The sequence below is a fragment of the Mercenaria mercenaria genome, chromosome 3 (genome assembly GCF_021730395.1).
Source record: "Mercenaria mercenaria strain notata chromosome 3, MADL_Memer_1, whole genome shotgun sequence".
In the NCBI taxonomy this organism is placed as follows: domain Eukaryota; kingdom Metazoa; phylum Mollusca; class Bivalvia; order Venerida; family Veneridae; genus Mercenaria; species Mercenaria mercenaria.
In genome coordinates this window covers 11,475,017-11,491,071 of record NC_069363.1, presented here as the reverse complement: position 1 = coordinate 11,491,071, position 16,055 = coordinate 11,475,017, and the positions used below count along the sequence as shown (strand labels likewise).

Genomic DNA, 16,055 nt, shown 5'->3' with positions numbered 1-16,055 from the left:
AAGGGGTCATCTAATGACCCCAGGCTATCATCCTCTGAAGTCTGGAGGCTGTTGACCAACTGGGCTCATTAAACCATTTTTAGTCTAAAGGTCTCTGTGATCTTGTCCTTAGACCTACTGATCTCCAAAACAAGTGGTGGCATGTAATGACCACAGACATTCATACTATTAAATCTGACAAATGTAGGTCAAAGTGTTCTTTAGTTACTAGGAGGAAACTATTTTTATTTTCAAGGTCACTGTGACCATGCCCTTTTACTTCATACTACAATAGGGGACATCCACTGACTATAGGCAACTATTCTTTGAAGTAAAACAGCAGTAGTCCAAAAGGTTCTACAGTTATCAAGTGGAGACCATTTTAGGTCTTGAGGATGCTGTGGCCTTGACCTCTCCCACAAAAGAATAGGTGTCATCTACTGACCCAAGGCAGTATTCCTATGAAGTCTGAAGACTAAAGGCTCAATACATCATTGAGCAGAAAACAGTTTCAGACATAAGGTCATTGTAACCTTGACCTCTGGGTCATCTACTGGCCACAAGTAATCATCCTATGAAGTTTTACCACTGCAGGCCCAAGTATTATCTAGTTACTGATCAGAATTCATATGGTCTACTGACCGATGAACAGACTCACAACAATGAGCAAAACAATATATCCAATTTCTTCAAAGGATGCCATAACAATAATAACAAAATAACTGCAAGCATGTAAGTAATTAGAAGTAGTCTTTACCATAATTCTTTAAAATAAATTAAATTCTAAATTCATCACTCAGGTACTAGGTACATTCACACATTTCAAATATAATATGTAAGTAACTGCAAGCAATACTTACTTCATTTTGGGCTTCGGGCAGTTTCATGTTATCAAAGATTCTGAAGACAATCCTGAACAGATCCCGCCACCAGTGAGGCTCAAACGATTCTCCATAAGTCTTCATAATTTCAAACATCACTGTCAAACCCCTGAAATCACAACAGAGAAAACTATCACCTCTGATAAAATCTGATAAATCATAAAAGAACAGGCAGCAAATTAAACAAGCTAATCTGGTGATTGCAAATCTAAGGTCTCCAGTTTGATTCACATGTAAGTTTAGTTTATGTTAATCTTAATAACTCAGACCAGAATATAATGAACAATTATGTGTCAGACACTTTGTTATTTTGCACTGTTTTGTTTTAAGTCACATAAAAACAATTCAGATAAAAGGGCAATTATCCAGTTTTAATGGTGGAGAAAGACCACAGACCACTCTCAAAACTATATTTAAGCCATAGGTAAAAGCCTGGGTAGAACAAATGAACTTCCCTCTACTCAGCTAGTTAGCTCTTTACAGAAGAATTTAATCTAAAAACAATCTACAAACTCCATAACCATTAGGGGCAACTGATCTGAAGTTATTGACCATTAATCATTTATCCAAGGAGCCTCACATATCAAAACAATACTAGATATCAACCTGTTACTGACAAAACCCTTTTCATACCAAAGCAATTGACTTCCAGGCTCTAGTTTGTATCTACTGAACACTCACGACAGCACAGGTATTACAGAACTTTCAAATCAGACTTACCCTGTTCTAACATCCACTTTCCATCTGCTGGTTAAACAAGACAGTTCAAACAGCAAAGGGAACCAACCACTGACCCAGAAATAATCAGATACTGAAACATTCAAATCAGACTTACCTTGTTCTAACATCCAGTTTACATCTGTTGATTACACAAGACAGTTCAAACAGCACAGGGAACCAACCCTTAACCCAAACACGATCAGATTCTGGAACATTCAAATCATCCCCCGTGTGTTCTTTGAACATCTGTGAGAAAAAAGCATATCAATAAAGACAGGGTTAAAAAGATACAAGTTGTAATAAAACTGGTATACTGGTAATATTTATAACTTTTACATTAATAAATCATAGACCATATTTTAAACTATATCTAATTCTGTGTATAAATAATTATTTGAAACTCTTTAACTGTGTCTCGCAAATTTCATCAATCCAGGATGACGGGTGAAACAATTTAAACTGGTGCCCTCTACAATTAACTGTTTTATGTCCGGCTACATGATGGCGTCAAATATAAACAGGAACTGTGTAATTCATGTTGCTTTGTTTTACTGGTTTAAATACTATTGGTAATGCGGTAACTAGCCACATTTTGATAGTGAAGGCCAAATGTGCCCCTTTGAGCATTATTTCAAGGATGAACAGGCATGTAGGTAGAATCACTGACCTTACACTAGCCAGCCAGATGGCTCCCATACAAGAAAGAATTTTACTACCAAAACTCTTAGAATGTATACATTTCCAATCAGATATCTCGATTCTTAGGACAATCTTAAAGAAGACACAGTGTGTAGTGTGTAGTGGCAGTGTAAATATATTCCAATCCCGATTAGACAGAGAGTGGGTCTCAGAGCATCTACCATCAGACTGTATGTATAAATAACAACAACCGGAAGCAGATGAGTAACAACATTGACTGGTGGAGTTGACAAGCAATGCTTACAACATTCAGAAAAGTAGAAGTAACAACAGCATAATGGTGAGGGATAAGTAATTCAAAGTCTGTGGCACTAACCACTTGGATATGTTTTGATGCACTGTTTGGTTTATCAACAATTGTAACACATATCATTTCTTGTAGATGTAAATCTGAGATGGTGAGACTTTTTCACAAATACATTAAGCAATAAAACCTTCATTCCATAGTGGTTTTGGGGTACAGTCAAAACTACTGTCCCACAGAATATTGGATGACATGAAGAACAGTTTCTCTTTAAGTATGCACCTCCAGCAACAGTTCTAAAGTCTTCCCTCCACCTCAGAAAACAGTTTTTATAGTGCCATAAAGACTCATGAAATCATTGCATAAGAATACACTGCCTCTTTCATTTTTAAACTAGAAGTTGCTCGAGCACATAGAAGATTAGAATACAAGTAATATGGAATTATACAGCACACAAACAAGTACCCAATGCTGTAAGCTATTCTAAACAAACACACTAAAATTCAGCTATAAATTAAACTTTGATTCTTTAGGACACATTACTATCTGTGCAAAAGAGACAGGCTTAAGTCCTACAGATACATAGGAAAGGTAAACTAAATAACTGCATTTTAAGTTTTAGTTTAAAATAAAGCACTACATTTTTTATTAAAGATTATTTTAAGCCAACAAAAGAAACAAACAAGAGGGCCATGAAGGCCCTGTATCGCTCACCTGACCTATTGACCTAAAGATCATCAAGATTAACATTCTGACCAAGTTTCATTAAGATATGGGTCATAAATGTGGCCTTTCATTTGATTTGACCTGGTGACCTAGTTTTTGACCCAACATGATACAGATTGGAACTTGTCCTATAGATCATCAAGTTTAACACTTTGACTAAGTTTCATGAAGATACAGTCATAAATAATGGCCTCTAGAGTGTTATCAAGCTTTTCCTTTGATTTGACCTAATGACCTAGTTTCCGACCCCACCTAACCCAGATTTGAACCTGAGCTATAGATCATCAAGATTAACATTTTGACCAAGTTTCATTAAGATATGGTCATAAATGTGGTCCCTACAGTGTAAACTAGCTTTTCCTTTAATTTGACCTTTTGACCTAGTTTTTACCTACATGGCCCAGATTCAAACTGGACCTTAAAATCATCAGTATTAACATTCTGACCAAGTTTCATGAAGATACATCATAAATGCGGCCTCTACAGTGTTAACAAGCTTTTCCTCTGATTTGACCTGGTGACCTAATTTTTGACCTGAGATAACCTAATATCGATCTCGTCCAAGATTTCATTGAGGGTAACATTCTGACCAAGTTTTATTAAGATTGGGCCAAAAATGTGACCTCTAGGGTGTTAACAAGCTTTTCCTTTGATCTGACCTGGTGATCTAGTTTTTGACCCCAGATGACCCAATATCGAACTCATCCAAGATTTTATTGAGGGTAACATTCTGACCAAGTTTCATTAAGATTGGGCCAAAAATGTGACCTCTAGAGTGTTAACAGTCAAATTGTTGACGACGGACGGACAGACGACTGACGACAACGGACACAGGGCGATCACTAAAGCTCACCTTTGAGCACTTTGTGCTCAGGTGAGCTAAAAACCTTTACAGATAAGGTAAAAGTCCTTGTATATTAAAACATTCATATTAAAAGAAAATTTAGCAATGACAATATGCAGGTCTAGAAAGACCTCTGAACCATTGAAAGTAAATTTAGAACTGTTATAGTAGGTAAAACACTACAAACTGAATAAAATGTGCAATAGCAAGTACCAGCAAATATAAATGAATAACTGATGTTGATATTAATGATGTTGACAATGATGATAATGATGATGATAATCTTTAAGTTTTCTAATGAAGTTATATCACTGTTTCTGTGATGTGTAAACACTTTTTATTCCATGTAAATCAATGATTCCAAGTATGTTACCCTGTTGAAGCTAAATCAAAGGTTTGATGTGTCATGCATTTTCCAACATATTTAATGATGCTGATTAGACCATTTTCAACATGGCAGTCTGAAAGACAGCTAAATCCCCCGCCACTGTTATGGATAGTGAAAGGGTAAACTTTTGACCTTTAGCTGTGACCTTGACCTTGAACTGACATGGCTGACTCATGAATTCTGCACAGCGCCTTGATGAGGTGATAATTTGACCCAAGTTTCATGAAAATCCTTCAAAGGGGTTTAGGAGATACAGAGCTCAAACCTTTGACCTTGAGTTGTGACCTTGACCTTGAGTTGACATGGCTGACTCATGAGTTCTTGATGAGGCAATCATTTGACCCCAAGCTTGATGAAAATCCTTCAACGGGTTTAGGAGATACAGAGTGGACACAAAATTGAAGGCTCAAACCTTTGACCTTAAGTTGTGACCTTGACCTTGAGCTGGCATGGCTGACTTATAAGTTCTGCACATCGTTCTGATGAGGTGATCATTTGACCCAAGTTTTATAAAATTCCTTCAAGGGGTTTAGGAGATATAGAGCGGACACGAAATGGAAGGCTAAACCTTTGACCTCGAGTTGTGACCTTGACCTTAAGCCAGCACGGCTGACTCATGAGTTCTGCACATTGCCTTGATGAGGTGATCATTTAACCCAAGCTTCATATGAATCCTTCAAGGGGATTAGAAGATACAGAGCAGACACAAAATGGAAGGCAAAACCTTTGACCCTCAGTTGTGACCTTGATCTTGAGCCGGCATGGCTGACTCATAAGTTCTGTACATCACCTTGATGAGGTGATCATTTGACCTTGGTTCGATGAAAATCCTTCAAGGGGTTTAGGAGATATATAGCGGACACAAAAGGAAGGCTCAAACCTTTTACCTTGAGTTGTGACCTTGACCTTGAGCCGACAAGGCTGACTCATGAGTTCTGCACATCGTCTTGATGAGGTGATCATTTGACCAAAGTTTCATGAAAATCCTTCAAGGGGTTTAGGAGATAAGGAGTGGACACGAAAGTGTCACAGAGAGACGGACGGAGACCATTCCTATCACCCCCCACCACTTGTGGCGGTGGATTAACAAGAGCACTGCAATGCGGCGCAATATACGCCCGAAGGTATGAACTTTGACAGCTAAGTGTGACCTTGACCTTGAAGCCAGCCATCCGAAACATGCGCTCTGCTTGTCGTCTCGATGTGGTGAACATTTGTGCCAAGTTTCTTTAATATCCTTCATGCAGTTCGAGTTACAGAGTGGACACGAAATAAAGTCATATGACCTTTGGCCCCTAAGTCAAGTGTGACCTTGACCTTGAAGTGAGCCATCCAAAACATGCGCTCTGAACATCGTCTCCATGTGGTAAACATTTGTGTAAAGTTTCTTTGAAAAGGGGTTTTAGAGTTACAGAATGGACATGAAATCGCTAATGGATGGATGGACGGACAGACGGATGCAGGTGTCATAACATAATATGTCCCTTTAGGCATGTAATAAACTAAACATCCCATTTTAAATCTCATATCTATCCTTAAATAAAATAGTGAAGCATTTTCTGACAGATAGTGTGCCATGTCAAATTTTAGAGTAGATGTTGTTGTGTAGAGGTAGTGAAGTAGTCCTTGAATATCCAGAGTAGGGATTACATTCTAATTCAGTTAGTTCACCCAATAATTTACCAATTTTCCAGAAAAAATATTTTTTTAGATCTTAAATTTATTTGAATTTTGTGTATTTGTTGTCAAAACAGTGTCCATTATTCTTGGAACAAATCTGACACTTTTCTTATAGTCTCAGAAGGTGTATGTGTGTCTAGCATGTTTTATATAGTTATCATGTAATAATTATGTGTGGCAAGTTTGCCTGTATATAATAGCCTTAATATCATCTTACAAGCATTTTGCAATATATAAATATTATTTATAGATATCAAAAGCAGAATTTAAGATATCATTTCATTTAATTCATAATATCACAAAATAAAACTGAGTTTAAGATATAAAAACAAGGGTGCCATAGTCATAAAATACGCCCATCGAGAGCTTGTTAAGTTGTCATTCTTGTATCTAACCTTTGACCTCTAAGTGTGACCTTGACCTTAGACCTAGGGATCTGGTTCTTACGCTTGACACTCCGTCTCATGGTGGTGAACATTTGTGCCAAGTTACATTAAAGTCCCTCTGATTGATATCACAAAATGAATTTAAAATTTCACAGAATAGTTAATAAACAGAACAACACCACCCAATATACTTAGATAGTTATCAAACTAAGTTGCAGACTTCAAGTTATGTTAATGGGAACCAATCTGCTGCCAATTTTGATATATTACCTCTTCATTATATAGCCTTTCTTACCTCTGCTTAAATTATATGAATATAATATTCAGAAACATGTGCTTTCATAATTGCCCTGTAGTGAGAAGTAAGAAGTTTGTTGCAATGCTGATCAAAGTCTAATATATATACTTCCATGTACTTTATAGATTGGTAAGTTTGCAATCAGTCATAAATGAAAATAGAAATGCAAAGAAAAAAGATATCATTAGCACTCTATACAGTTTGATATTAACGTATTAGAAACTAGAAAGGCTACACTTCACTCAAATTTAAATATGAAAGCCACCACAGTCAGTTTCATTTACCATAGCATAATCTGCATCCTTAGTATGGGCCTCAATTTCTAAATGTATAAATCTCTGAAAAATACCAGATTTGTAAACTGCTTACCAGTATATCTTTTTTTTTCAAGGCAGTAACAGTCAATCTTAGAACAATACTGTACATAGAAGATAAATAAAATAATCACAGTGAGCTTAGGCCATGATAAATATATTGTCCAATTATCACCCCTGGCCATCCCTGACTTATCATGCCACCTGACCACTTCAATTTCTAAAAATTTTCAGGAAATTTTACATTTTCATTAAAAACCCGTTGTATTTTTGCATTTTGTTTCTTCAAGATAAGAGTGGGAAGCCACACTTTTACACACATTCTTTGAAAAGATACTTGCATAACCAGAGTTTAACAACAAGAGGACCATGATGGTCCTGAATCGCTCACCTCTTCCCACATGACCCAATTTTGAGTATGACGTCGTTTTTTCTATTATTTGACATAGTGACCTAGTTTAGAACTTGACCTAGATATTATCAAGATAACAAGAGGACCATGATGGTCCTGAATCGCTCACCTATCCCCACATGACCCAGTGTTGAACTGAGTATGACGTCGTTATTTCTATTATTTGACATAGTGACCTAGTTTTTGAGCATATGTGACCTAGATATCATCAAGATAAAAAATTCTGACCAATTTTCATGAAGATCCATTGAAAAATATGACCTCTAGAGAGGTCATAAGGTTTTTCTATTATTTGACCAAATGACCTAGTTTTGAAGGCACGTGACCCACTTTTAAACTTGACCTAGATATCATCAAGGTGAACATTCTCACCAATTTTCATGAAGATCTCGTGAAAAATATGGCCTCTAGAGAGGTCACAAGGTTTTTCTATTTTTCGACCTACTGACCTAGTTTTTGACCGCACATGACCCAGTTATGAATTTGACCTAGATATCATCAAGCTAAACATTCTCGCCAATTTTCATGACGATCCATTGAGAAATATGGCCTCTAGAGACATCACAAGGTTTTTCTATTTTTAGACCTACTGACCTAGTTATTGACCGCACGTGACCCAGTTTCGAACTTGACCTAGATATCATCAAGATGAACATTCTGACCAATTTTCATAAAGATCCCATGAAAAATATGGCCTCTAGAGAGGTCACAAAGTTTTTCAATTTTCAGACCTACTGACCTAGCTTTTGACCACACGTGACCCAGTTTCAAACTTGACCTAGATATCATCAAGGTGAACATTCTGACCAATACTCATGAAGATCTCATGAAAAATATGGCCTCTAGAGAGGTCACAAGGTTTTTCTATTTTTAGATCTACTGACCTAGTTTTTGACCCACATGACCCAGTTTCGGACTTGATCTAGATATCATCAAGGTGAACATTCTGACCAATTTTCATGAAGATCTCTTGAAAAATATGGCCTCTAAAGAGGTCACAAGGTTTTTATTTTTAGATCTACTGACTAGTTATTGATCGCACGTGACCAGTTTCGAACTTGACCTAGATATATCAGGTGAACATTCTGACCAATTTTCATAAGATCCCTTGAAAATATGGCCTCTAGAGAGGTCACAATTTTTCTATTTCAGACCTACTGACCTAGTTTTTGACCGCACGTGACCAGTTTCAAACTTGACCTAGATATCATCAAGTGAACATTCTGACCAATTTTCATGAAGATCCATTGAGAAATATGGCCTCTAGAGAGGTCACAAGGTTTTTCTATTTTTAGACCTACTGACCTAGTTTTTGACTGCACGCGACCCAGTTTAAAACTTGACCTAGATATCATCAAGATGAACATTCAGACCAATTTTCATACAGATCCCATAAAAAATATGGCCTTTAGAGAGGTCACAAAGTTTTTCTATTATTTGACCTACTGACCTAGTTTTTGAAGGCACGTGACCCAGTTTCGAACTTGACCTAGATATCATCAAGGTGAATGTTCTGACCAATTTTCATGAAGATCTTTTGAAATATATGGCCTCTAGAGAGGTCACAAGGTTTTTCTATTTTTAGACCTACTGACCTAGTTTTTGATGGCACGTGACCCAGTTTCGAACCTGATCTAGATATCATCAAGGTGAACATTCTGACCAATTTTCATGAAGATCTTGTGAGATATATGGCCTCTAGAGAGGTCACAAGGGTTTTCTATTTTTAGACCTACTGACCTAGTTTTTGATGGCACGTGACCCAGTTTCGAACTTGACCTAGATATCATCAGATGAACATTTGACCAACTTTCATAAAGATCCCATGAAAAATGTGACCTCTAGAGTGGTCACAAGCAAAAGTTTACGGACGGACGGTACGGACGCACGCACACACGGAACGGACGACGGACGACGGACACCGCGCGATCACAAAAGCTCACCTTGTCACTTTGTGACAGGTGAGCTAAAAATTCTGACCAATTTTCATGAAGATCCATTGAAAAATATGGTTTCTAGAGAGGTCACAAGGTTTTTCATTTATTTGACCTATTGACCTAGTTTTTGAAGGTACGTGACCCTGTTTTGAACTTTATCTAGATATCATCAAGGTGAAAATTCAGACAAATTTTCATGAAGATCCATTGAAAAATATGGCCTCTAAAGAGGTCAAAAGATTTTAATAATTTTAGACCTACTGACCTAGTTTTTGACCGCAGTTGACTCAGTTTCAAATTTGACCTAGATATCATCAAGATGAACATTCAGACCAACTTTCATACAGATCCCATGAAAAGTATGCCCTCTAGAGAGGTCACAAGGTTTTTTTATTATTTGACCTACTGACCAAGTTTTGTAAGGCCTGTGACCCAGTTTCGAACTTGACCTAGATATCATCAAGGTGAACATTCTGACCAATTTTTATGGAGATCCATTCACAAGTATGGCCTGTAGAGAGGTTACAAGGTTTTTCTATTTTTAGACCTAATGACCTAGTTTTTGACCGCACATGACCCTGTTTCGAACTTGACCTAGATATCATCAAGATGAACATTCAGACCAATTTTCATACAGATCCAATGAAAAATATGGCCTTTAGAGAGGTCACAGTGTTTTTCTATTATTTGACCTACTGACATAGTTTTTGGCGGCACGTGACCAACTTTCAAACTTGACCTAGAGATCATCAAGATGAACATTCAGACCAATTTTCATACAGATCCCATGAAAATTATGGCCTCTAGAGAGGTCACAAGGTTTTTCTATTATTGGACCTACTGACCTAGTTTTTGAAGGCACGTGACCCACTTTCGAACCTGACCTAGATATCATCAAGGTGAACATTCTGACCAATTTTCATGAAGATCTCATGAAATATATGGCCTCTAGAGAGGTCACAAGGTTTTTCTATTTTTAGACCTACTGACCTAGTTTTTGACCGCACGTGACCCACTTTCAAACTTGACCTAGATATCATCAAGATAAACATTCTGACCAACTTTCATACAGATCCCATGAAAAATATGGCCTTTAGAGAGGTCACAAGGTTTTTCTATTATTTGACCTACTGACCTAGTTTTAGATGGCACGTGACCCAGTTTCAAACTTGACCTAGATATCAGCAAGGTGAACGTTCTGACCAATTTTCATGAAGATTTAGTGAAATATATGGCCTCTAGAGAGGTCACAAGGTTTTTCTATTTTTAGAACTACTGACCTAGTTTTTGATGGCACATGACCCAGTTTCGAACTTGACCTAGATATCATCAAGGTGAACATTCTGACCAATCTTCATGAAGATCTTGTGAAATATATGGCCTCTAGAGAGGTCACAAGGTTTTTCTATTTTTAGACCTACTGACCTAGTTTTTGAAGGCACGTGACCCACTTTCGAACTTGACCTAGATATCATCAAGATGAACATTCTGACCATCTTTCATATAGATCCCATGAAAAATGTGACCTCTAGAGTGGTCACAAGCAAAAGTTTACGGACGAACGAACGCACGGACACCGCGCGATCATAAAAGCTCACCTTGTCACTTTGTGACAGGTGAGCTAAAAATGCCAATTCTGAATTTACATTCATGCAAAATTCTCTCAAGTGTCTGCCAGTGCAACTTACATGAGGTTTTTCCGCCACATATTTTGCGCAATTACGGATGAGTCGAATGGCTTCCATGCTGGTGTCAGGGAAGGCAGCATTACATGCAAACTCTGAAAGACACTTGACGGCATCTTGGAATGAGTCCATCACAGCGGCAAAATGTTTATCAAACACAGATGCTGAAATATACAAAAGTGCCTAGCATGATTAAAGTCAAAGAAACAGTGAGAAAATTAATTTTCTTTAAGTTTCTATAGCAAACATTTTACAGATAACATGTAATCTTACTATTAGAACTTGTGACATAATCAGTAAAATGTAAATTGTTCAATCTTTTCCAAACAATCATATCTTTTTTCCTTTTAGAATTCCTCTTTGAACTGGACAATTACTTAAAAATATGCAGGATATAGTACCAATCTGTATAACAAGAGCTGTCCGTAAGACAGCGCGCTCCACTATTCGGTGATTTGACAGTAAAATGAATATATGTCTCAATAAGAGACCTCTACTTTAAAAGGAAGATATCCTAAAGGGCATAATTCTGTCAAGAACACAAATTAGAGTTATTGGGATTGTTACCACACATGCAAATGATGATGGTAAAGAAATATTTTGAGTTTCAAGTCATTATCTTATATAGTACCAAAGTTATGTCCAGAAAACAGAGGTATGGGGATTGTTACCACACATGAAGATGATGATGATAAAGATACATTTTAAGTTTCAAGTCTTTATCTTATATTGCATTAAAGTTATATCCAGAAAGCAAAGATTGCAAAAAAACTTTAAGTACAAAAGGGGCAAAATTCTGTCAAAAATACAATTAGAGTTATGGGGTTTGTAACCACACATGCAGATGATGATTATAAAGAAATATTTTTAATTTCAAGTAATTATCTTTTAAGTACCAAAGATATGTCTATAAATGAAGCTTTCGAAAAAATTTAACATAAATAATTCCAAGTATAACAACTTTGTGACCTTGACCTTCGGTATAACGGGCCCAGCCCCTGCAAATAATTTGTTTGTATGCTGAACAATGTTTATGCGAACTTACAGTAAGATATAAGCAATAGTAACAAAGATATCACAGAAAAACAAAGGTTGCCGAAAAACTTTAACTTTACAAATAACCCAAGTATAACACCTTGGTGACCTTGACCTTGGGTATAATGGGCCCAGCCCCTGTACATACTTTGTTTGTATGTTGGACAATGTTTATATAAAGTTACAGTAAGATATAAGCAATAGTAACAAAGATATGACAGAAAAACCAAGGTTGCCGAAAACTTTAACCAAGAAAGGTCATGCCGATGCTGATGTCGGGGTGAGTAGAATAGCCCCCCTATTCTCCAAACAGTGGAGCTAAAAATGCAACCACTTCACACTATTTTCTATTACATTTATAACACCATTAACAGGGAAAAAACTGTTTACTCCTCAGTTATGCAGCAAGCATTATTTGTTATTCTGCACCTCTGGAGCATGAGGTCCATTCAATATTCATTCTATGATAAAGTTCCAGTGCTAGGACATATGAGGAGTGTTGTACTTTTCATTATCTCTCATGAATTGACTCAATTAAACAGAGTCTGTGATTACTCTGCTAGGTTATTTATACATATTTGATTGGACTTTAGAGTACCCTGGTACAAAAAGTCATTCATTTCAACTTACATATGATTTTCCCTGTAGTTTGGAATGCCAGTTCAACAATACCCTCGTCCTGGTCCGAGGCTGCCAGATGAAATACACTGAATATATTCTTCCAGCCTGATTTGATGTTTGCTGCCTGGGAGTTGACCATCTGTGCTACACATCTTACAACCATGTCTCTAATTGTTGGTGATCTATATATAAAATAATATAAATATAACAAAGAATAAAGAATAAATTCTTTCCGACTAATTTTATGTCAGCTGTATAGTGTTTTCAATGAGGTAAAAACACAGAGGTCAGTGATGTAAACTGGTTATATCTGGTTTCATATAAAAGGGAAATAGAGGCCCTGTATCAGTCATCAGGCAAAGTTTTTACCCGAGATGACCCAGTTACTATTTAACCCAGATTTTATTAAGACAAACATTCTGACCATGATTCATACGGATCAGGTAGTAAATCAGGCCTCTTGAGCAAAAACAAGCTTTTTTTCAAGGTTTTGACCTTGTGACCCAGCTTTTGATCCATGATATCAGTTTAAAACTTATCCTTGAGTTCAAAGACAACCTTTCTGATCATGTTTGATATAGGTCAGAAAGAAAATGTGGCTTCTAGAGTGTTCACAAAGTGTTTCTATGATTTTTTAAAACAACTTTTAATATGATAGCATGATAAACCTTTACTGACAGATGGATGTACAGACGGATGGACTGACAGACAGATGGACAGACGGATAGATAAATAGGCAGACAAAATGAAATAAGGTGCATATTTTCTCTAATGCCATTTTTGTAAATGATTTCAAGAAAACATGTTTTGAGTTTCAACATTTATAAGTTAACAGACTAAGGCAAAAACAGACATACAAATGGTCAAAACAGAACAATATACATACTCGTACTATTTTCTTTTATTTATGTAGTAATCTAAAATTGGAAATGTGTCCATAGGACATGGATACCCTACCCATGTGATGTTTAGACACAAAAATACCAGTCCTGTGAGTAATGGCACTTTGACTATAGAACATGTGCAATAAACTTATGAAATGACAGTAAATTTTTATTTCACGTTTTAAATAACTAAATGCTACATCCCCTAGTTACCACTTAATCTGAATATACTTCTATGCATAAGTTATAGACCAGACAAGAAAAATGATGTAAAACCTTTGACCTCAAAGTGTAACACTGATCTTTAACCCTAGGGATCTAGGTCTTACACGCAATACACCATTAGTAATGGTAAATGTTTATGTCAAGTTATATAAATCTTCATCCTTTAATGTAAAAGTTAGAGATGTATAACTTTGACCATTTAGGTGAAGGTGTGGGTCTTAAATGTGACAGATCATCTCATTATGGCGAGTTCTTGTGCCAAGTTATTTGAATATCCATGCATGCACAAAAAAGTTACAAGTAAAACTACCTTAAAATTTTTACCTCTTATGTGTGACCTTGACCTTTAAGCTAAGGGTTTCAATTTTGCATATGACATGTTGTCTTGTTATGATGGTTATTTGTGCAAAAATATTTGAAAATCTGACAATGCACAAAAAAGTTATCAAGAGACATTATTTTGTGCACACAAACATATAACTGCACTGAAGCACACACACTCACACATGGGGGCAATATATGATCCCTCTTCACCCATTTTAATGTTGTGGGCATAAACAATCGCTTCATAGAATCAACCTTGATAGACAGATAGGTAGATGGAAAAATAGGCAGAACCAACAATGAAATAATATGCATAGTCTCTGTATTGCCATCTATTTATATGTGTATTATGTTTCATGAAAAAAAAACCTCTTGTACTTAGGATCCATTTTCGTCATGGAAGCAACAAAATAAAATGATCGGCATAACCTCCTTATCACCATTGGCAGTTTCTGAAACTTTTAATATTTTTCCAATTATTGCAGGACAGGATGCAGGACAGGACAGGATAGGTCACAGGACAGGACAGAACAGGACAGAACAGGACAGGATGCAGGACAGGACAGGATGCAGGACAGGACATGACAGGACCAGACCAAAGACAGCAAGGCAAAACGAGAGTTCACCCAATATCCAAGTGGTAGCTTACTAACAATGTCGCCATTCATAATGATCTTACCTGTTTCTTTTCATGATATGTTCAAAGGGCCTGAGAAAATCCTTCTGGAACCTGAAGTTGGCAAATTCACCTTTCTCTATGAACTTCATAGACAACTGCCGGAGAGAATCAATGGCAAAAAAGGCAATATCTTCATTTTGATTACATCCAACCTATAGATATAGAAATATTGTTCTAGTTATTTCAAAATCCTGATTATTGTCTGAACTGTTTCTAAAGAAGGGCCCAGGTTTATATCTGCAAGTGATTTACAATTTCCATTATAATGTGGTGTATGGTATTTGACATATTGTAAGCTCAAGATTACTCAAGTATAAGTATATACAAACAATCGCCTGAACACGAAACATTTTTAAAATAAAGGATTTCGATAAATAATGATTTGCTCATGTCTTGCAAGGACCTATGATAACTGTATAATGTTTACAGCTAATTACAGGTAAATTACTTGTATATACTGTATAATCATAAATTACAGGTAAATTACTTGTATATACTGTGTAATCAAAAATTACAGTTAAATTACTTGTATATACTGTACAATCATAAATTACAGGTAAATTACTTCTATATACTGTGTAATCATAAATTACAGGTAAATTACTTGTATATACTGTACAATCATAAATTACAGGTAAATTACTTGTATATACTGTGTAATAATAAATTGTTGTAGAAGACTAAATTTTGTGGATTTCATTTGAGCCTATTCACAAAATCTAACCTCAATGAAGTAATAAAATTCCTATTCATTCATGTAAACAGATTTCTATACCCACGAAAAAGCTGTTTTGCCAAAACAACAAATTTTGTGCCATGGAATTAAATGATTTCATAGCACTCATTACTGTATGTAAATAATGGATATTTACTTTGTTAAAATGGTCACCAAGATATTGCCATATACGAGACCATTGCAGCCTGATACGTCCCATATTGTAGTAGGATATCTCAACAATCTTGGTAAGGCTGAACATTCTCGGTCGACTATGGTTTGACAATTCCTCAACTGACACCTGACATAATGCCTTCACAAACTCAACTGAAATCAGATAGAATTCATTTCTAAATCAAATATTTCAAAGAAAGTTTCA

At 36.2% G+C, this 16,055-nt stretch overlaps 1 protein-coding gene across 10 annotated transcripts in view; it reads right to left on the bottom strand.

Annotated features, from left to right (window-relative positions):
- The window catches only part of LOC123525920 (brefeldin A-inhibited guanine nucleotide-exchange protein 1-like), a 100,045-nt gene that overhangs the window by 44,095 nt on the left and 39,895 nt on the right, over positions 1–16,055 (bottom strand). For 7 of the 10 annotated variants that reach the window (XM_053537864.1, XM_053537863.1, XM_053537867.1 and 4 more), the window contains exons 26-32: positions 15,834–16,003; positions 14,962–15,113; positions 12,859–13,031; positions 11,197–11,357; positions 7,130–7,183; positions 1,696–1,826; positions 840–969 (exon numbers count right to left, since the gene is read on the bottom strand). In XM_053537864.1, coding sequence (XP_053393839.1) covers positions 840–969; positions 1,696–1,826; positions 7,130–7,183; positions 11,197–11,357; positions 12,859–13,031; positions 14,962–15,113; positions 15,834–16,003 — 971 coding nt within the window. The remainder of the gene's footprint in view (positions 1–839; positions 970–1,695; positions 1,827–7,129; positions 7,184–11,196; positions 11,358–12,858; positions 13,032–14,961; positions 15,114–15,833; positions 16,004–16,055) is intronic. The other 3 variants (XM_053537871.1, XM_053537870.1, XM_053537872.1) reach the window with 1 other exon arrangement.